Here is a 5,254-nt window from a genome sequence, read left to right as displayed (position 1 = left end):
TTCTGCGGCTTGCTATTCATCATGCAATTGGTTATGGAGTGGCAATCATACTATCCTGCTCCTCATATGCTTATCATCATCATGGTCATGGAGCTGCTTATATATAACCCAATTCACATTAGCTAAATGTCAATCGACTGACTTTAACTAATGGGTCAGTCGATCTTGAGATTCCCGAAGAAATTCGTCAGAGAAAGGCCGGAGGGGATAAAAGAGAGGGAAGGGGCTCGCTGGAGGGCTACCCCACTATCTATCTTAAAGTTTAGGATGGGGACGGTGGTGTGGGGCTTCGCCAGAGAAAAAACTCGACCGATGCAGGAGGGGCCTAGAGGGATGGCCGGGGGCGCGGGAAGACCGACGGTGGGGGTGGCCCCGGGGAGGGCGAGGCGGCGGTTCAGCCGGTGTCACATTTAGAGGGTGTAAGAAGAAGACGTATGAAGGTAGAAGAAGCAATCTGTCGTTTATTTTCCATTCAACGGTTGAAACGCATCGATCCAAATTCATTTTTCAAACGACTGACATCTGGCCATTCCCAACCCAATTACAGTTTGCCGGTGATGTACATCCCAACTCTCCCTTGTGGTTTCAGAAAATGTGCACCAGATGATTTCAGTATATTCACATGGAAATGGAACCGCTCGATACAAATTAGATAATATAGATACAGAAAAGAATATGACCACCCCATATCCTTCATGAGGCAATGACACTGACTATACACTGTACAACAACCTCAATATCCTCCTACTAGATACTACTAGTGACCTACGGTCTACAAATTGAAATGTTCAAAAAATCCAACTGAATTTTCGGTAGTACGTTCCTATACCTTCTGATCCATGCCAAAAACCGCAACACCTGCATCAAATCAAGGGAAGAACCAGGATTCAGTAACAAAGCAAGAGTAGAAAGTACTTCACTAGTGTTGAAAACATTCTTATATTATGAGACAGAGGGAGTAGCTCTGTAGATTATCTTATTCCAGAATCTGAATTCCTGGATGCGCAGGAGCTGTAATAAGCAAGCAGTAAAATTACCTAGCGTTGGCAGCAGGAGCGTGAGAGCGGCAACGCCGACGATCTTGATGGGCATGCCGGTGACCACCATGTCCTTGATGGTGACGTACCCGGTGCTGAAGCCGACGGAGTTGCCGGGCGACCCGGTGGGCAGCAGGTAGGAGAGCTGCGCGCCGACGGCGCCGGGCACCATGAGCAGCAGCGGGTGCACGCCGATGCTCCTGCCCAGCTCCGCCAGCAGCGGCAGCACCAGCGTGGTGGTGGCGTCGTCGGAGGTAAACTCGGTGATGAGGCCGCTGAAGACGCACGCTACGGGCGCGACGGCCAGCGCCGGCGCGCCCCGCAGGAATCCCAGCCACCCGGCGAGGATGTCCGTCAGGCCGCTCGTCTTGAAGCCGTCGGCGATGGCGAACCCCGCGCCGAGGAGGAGGACGATGTGCCACTGCAGCCTCCGGCACTTGGCCCAGTCCATGAGCTTCTCGCCGTCGCTCTTGCCGCTCGGGATTATGAAGAGCAGCGTCGCCATCATGATCTGCATTGCGCCCAGGTATATAGGTGTGCCGTGAGCTCGTGTGACAGCTTGTTCCTGAGGATTGATCGGAAGTTTGCGCGATGCTTACAGTGACCGTTCCATCGCCGACATTGCCGTGGAAGAGGACGGACCACCCGGGGATGTCGTCTGTGATGCTCCTCGTCATCCACAGGACAATCAGGCCCTGCGTGAATCAGCAGCCATTGATCCATTCAGTTCTGCTGCAATAACATTGAACTTTTTACTGATTGAAAATGTACAAACTTACCCCGAAAACGGCAAGAACCATCTTCTCTGCAAAAGCCATTGGACCTGGCACCAATTGAATGAAGATCCCGATCAGATAACTAAACGCTGGAATCAAACTTGAACGGTTGCCAACAGTCCAAATGTTTGACCAAGAGTTCGTCCAAAATTCAAAGTGCAGAGAGAGACAGAGAGAGAGAGAGAGAGCAAGAAAGATGACGTACCAAGCAAGCTGAGCTCCCTCCTGAGATGGGTGCGGTCAAGGTAAGCGGAGAGCGCCGTGCCGGTGTTGCTGGAGCAGTACATGAGGCAGAGCGTGGCCCAGAGCGCGGCGAAGAGCAGGAGCGACATGGGGAGGCCGAAGGACATCCAGGAGCTGAAGGTGATGGGCTCCTGCTCCGGGAAGTAGGTGGACCACATCCCCACCAGGATGATGTTGGCGCCCGTTCCCGTCAGCGTGGCCATCCCGCCGATCGCCGAAGCGTACACGACGCCGAGCACCACCGCCTTGGAGAAGCGCCTGAACTCGCGCGCGTCGGCGCCGGCGGCCGCGTCGCCGGGGAGCCTCTGCAGGATCCCCGTGGCCACGGGCATCATCATGACGGTGCAGGGCGTGTTGTGGATCCACATGCTGATGAACATGGTGGTGCCGCAGATGCCCAGCAGCAGCAGCGCCGGCTTCACCGGGTCCCCGCAGAAGAGCGACGTGATCTGCGCGCCCGCCGCACGATGTCAGTACAGTACTAGTGTGAAAGAATCAGTCAGTCGCGCGGTGCTACTCCATGATGAACGTGCGTACGTTGAGCGCCAGGCGGCGGTGGATGTTGTAGTGCTCGATGGCGAGGGCGAGGATGAAGCTGCCGAGGACGAGGGAGATGACGTCGTCCATGTAGGACTTGGCGACGGCGTCGGCGGAGGAGACGCCGAAGACGGGGAAGAGGAAGAGCGGCGCCATGGACGCGACGGCCAGCGGCACGGCGTCGGTGATCCACCAGATGAACACCCACGCCAGCACGCCCAGCATGTTGCGCGCCGCGGCGTGCTCGGGGCCCAGGTCGACGAGCGCGCAGATCAGCGCGGCGGCCAGCGGGCCGGCCGCGATCGACAGGTACCCGTTGGCGAGCAGCGACGCGACGAGCGGCGGGCAGGAGGAGCGGCGGGCGTCGCCGTCCGCCGTGATGTCGTGCAGGGGCAGCAGCGACCTCGTCACGTCCTCCGAGGAGCTCTCCCAGTGGCCGCCGCACCGCGGGTCCATGGCCGGTCGGATAGAAGAGATCGTTATGGGTTGCTTTCCTTCCGCCGTCGATGATCTGCAGCCAGCCGCGCGCGTTCTTGGTTGCTTCTTGAGGTGTGATGTGGTGTCCAAAAAGTTTGGATGTTCTTATAGGCGCGGGAACACGACACTGCTGTTCGACTGGAAACTTGGCACGCGAGTTCGCCTCGTGATTTTTACTGTGTTGAAAAATGCATGGCCAGACAAGTTCGAAAACGAAAGCAAATAATGCATGCAAGCGGCAGGTCCAAGTGTCCGAGCGACCGGGCGAGAGAAGCTTCAGCTCTGACAAGTCGTATCACGCCGCCACGTCAGATACATACAGAAATACATACTACTCGAATTACTTGTCCTGCGTGACCATTTTCATGGCTATCCCCAAATCGAAGTTCCACACCGCTCAAACAACACTTCTACTTCAGAAAGATTGCAGTAATGATTGACGCATGTGGATCGATGTGGCGTCCAGATAGGCACGATCGCGGGGCTAGAACCGCTCCTGCCGGGGCGGCCGTGGACGCTGACGTGCACCCCTGGCCCGTGCCACGTACGATCGCGCCCCCCGTGGAACCAGCTCATGGGCAGCCCAAGAGCTGGCCGCGGTTGGTGGTCGGACGTGGCGACCTGGCGGCGGTCGGCCGTCCGAGCCCCCGACGCTGACGGCGACGGGCATGGAGCTGCACGGCGCGCGCGCTCTTATCCAGCCGCCAGACACGTCGACATACTCAACGGTCAACACGACCGAGCAATTTTGTATTTGCCGCGCACGCCATGACGTGCCCCGCGCTGAAATTTCTCCCTGTGACAGGTCCTGCCGCCGCCGTGACCCTCGGCACCGGCGGCGTCTGGACGAGCCCGCCTGGATCAATGCACGCCGGCAATGGCAGGTGCGCCGCCGCGGGTGGCGCCTCCCCGGGATGCAACCGCGTCAAGCGTGGTACCTGGAGTTGGTCCCTGTCGCAATTGCGATTACTCATCATTGGCCCGTACGAGTGCCCGATCGGCATTATTGCTGGCTGATCCGGGCAAGACGCGACCGCTGTCGCCGGGGTGGGACGTCGCGCCACCGCCCGGAAGGGCCATGTTTCCCGATCCGCGCAGGCCGGCTCGCTTAGCCCGTCGGCGTCTCGCTGGGATTCCCGTGTTTGTATTGGGGCTCGTCGAATCTTTCTTCTTTCAGGCGGTAGTAGTGTCTGCGATCAGCAAGCCGAACTGTACCGGCGAATCACGTCGCGTAGCGTCTCGCGAGCAGCTGCTGTCCTATCGTGACTTCGTGAGCGATCGAACGAGCGAGCTGTTCCACCAATGCTGATCCGTACCGTACACGTTAGGAGCTTCACGTACACTAGGAGCCTAGGTAGGATCGAACCTTATTTTATTTCAATCAAATTAAGCCACGTACATAGGAGCACGGATGGTAGCGACTAATGCATGCGCTGCCGCCTTATCATGTCACGTAGACGTACTGCAGGTATCCTCTGTCCGGGCTTCAATTCAAACCGAACGCCTGATATGTCTTTGCAGGCGCGTCGACAAGATGGAAACAGAAGGTTGATCGATCCATCTGTGTCTCAGTAGCACTCACGGTTCTACAGAAGTTGTATTTGTGAGTTCCAGCTAGGATGCCCCGACGACGCCAGGCGCATGACACGTCGGCAGTCTGCCGCTGCTCAAGGATCCAGCTCGCCGGTCGGCGCCGCTAGCGGTCGACGTCGGCCCGATCGTCGGTACTGTGAAAGTAAAAATGATTGAGAGAATGAACTTCTTATTTTATTGATTGAATAGTAGGGTATTTATACCCCTGTTACAAGGCGGTAACTACATAGGCGGTAACTAGCGGTTGCTCATCTACACAACCGACCTAAGCATGGATTATTAGAATTTAATTAATCCTTAACACTCCTCCTAATCTATGCTTCACTAGGTGAGTATGCATCATCTTGATAGACTCCTAATATATGGCCGCCCTTGAGAATGTTCATCATCTTCATCTTGAGAAATCCTTGTATAATTATTAAAGTCTTCTCCAAAAACTCTGTGGGAAAAATATGAGGAGAATAGTGTAGATATGTTGCTAAAACTCCTTTAAACCCAGTGGGAAAAATAATAAGAAAAAAATGATGCAACATATAATGATTATCGTCTCTTGATAACTCATATGAGAAAAACCTTTGAAGAAGGAGAAAA

General features: G+C 55.5%; 1 protein-coding gene across 1 annotated transcript; it reads right to left on the bottom strand.

Annotated features, from left to right (window-relative positions):
- Positions 1 to 595: 595 nt before the first annotated feature.
- On the bottom strand, positions 596 to 3,165 carry LOC125509690 (tonoplast dicarboxylate transporter-like). The gene is made up of 6 exons (XM_048674714.1): positions 2,594 to 3,165; positions 2,019 to 2,505; positions 1,817 to 1,860; positions 1,637 to 1,732; positions 1,038 to 1,548; positions 596 to 858 (listed from the first exon to the last, which is right to left on the bottom strand). The coding sequence occupies exons 1-6, from the start codon at positions 3,047 to 3,049 to the stop codon at positions 824 to 826; spliced, it is 1,629 nt and encodes a 542-aa protein (XP_048530671.1). The 5' UTR covers positions 3,050 to 3,165; the 3' UTR covers positions 596 to 823.
- Between the last annotated feature and the right edge of the window lie 2,089 nt (positions 3,166 to 5,254).

The sequence above is a fragment of the Triticum urartu genome, chromosome 5 (assembly GCF_003073215.2).
Source record: "Triticum urartu cultivar G1812 chromosome 5, Tu2.1, whole genome shotgun sequence".
Classification (NCBI taxonomy): Eukaryota; Viridiplantae; Streptophyta; class Magnoliopsida; order Poales; family Poaceae; genus Triticum; species Triticum urartu.
Note: the sequence above shows the minus strand (reverse complement) of the source record. Positions and strands in the feature narration are given on the sequence as shown.

Excerpts from the sequence above, each read along its gene's own strand:
- LOC125509690 (XM_048674714.1), bottom strand. The coding sequence starts at position 3,049 with ATGGACCCGCGGTGCGGCGGCCACTGGGAGAGCTCCTCGGAGGACGTG. Across the intron at positions 1,549-1,636 it reads TCGGCGATGGAACGGTCACT|ATCATGATGGCGACGCTGCT; the intron begins GTAAGCATCGCG and ends GGCGCAATGCAG. Across the intron at positions 859-1,037 it reads GCTCCTGCTGCCAACGCTAG|GTGTTGCGGTTTTTGGCATG; the intron begins GTAATTTTACTG and ends GATTTGATGCAG.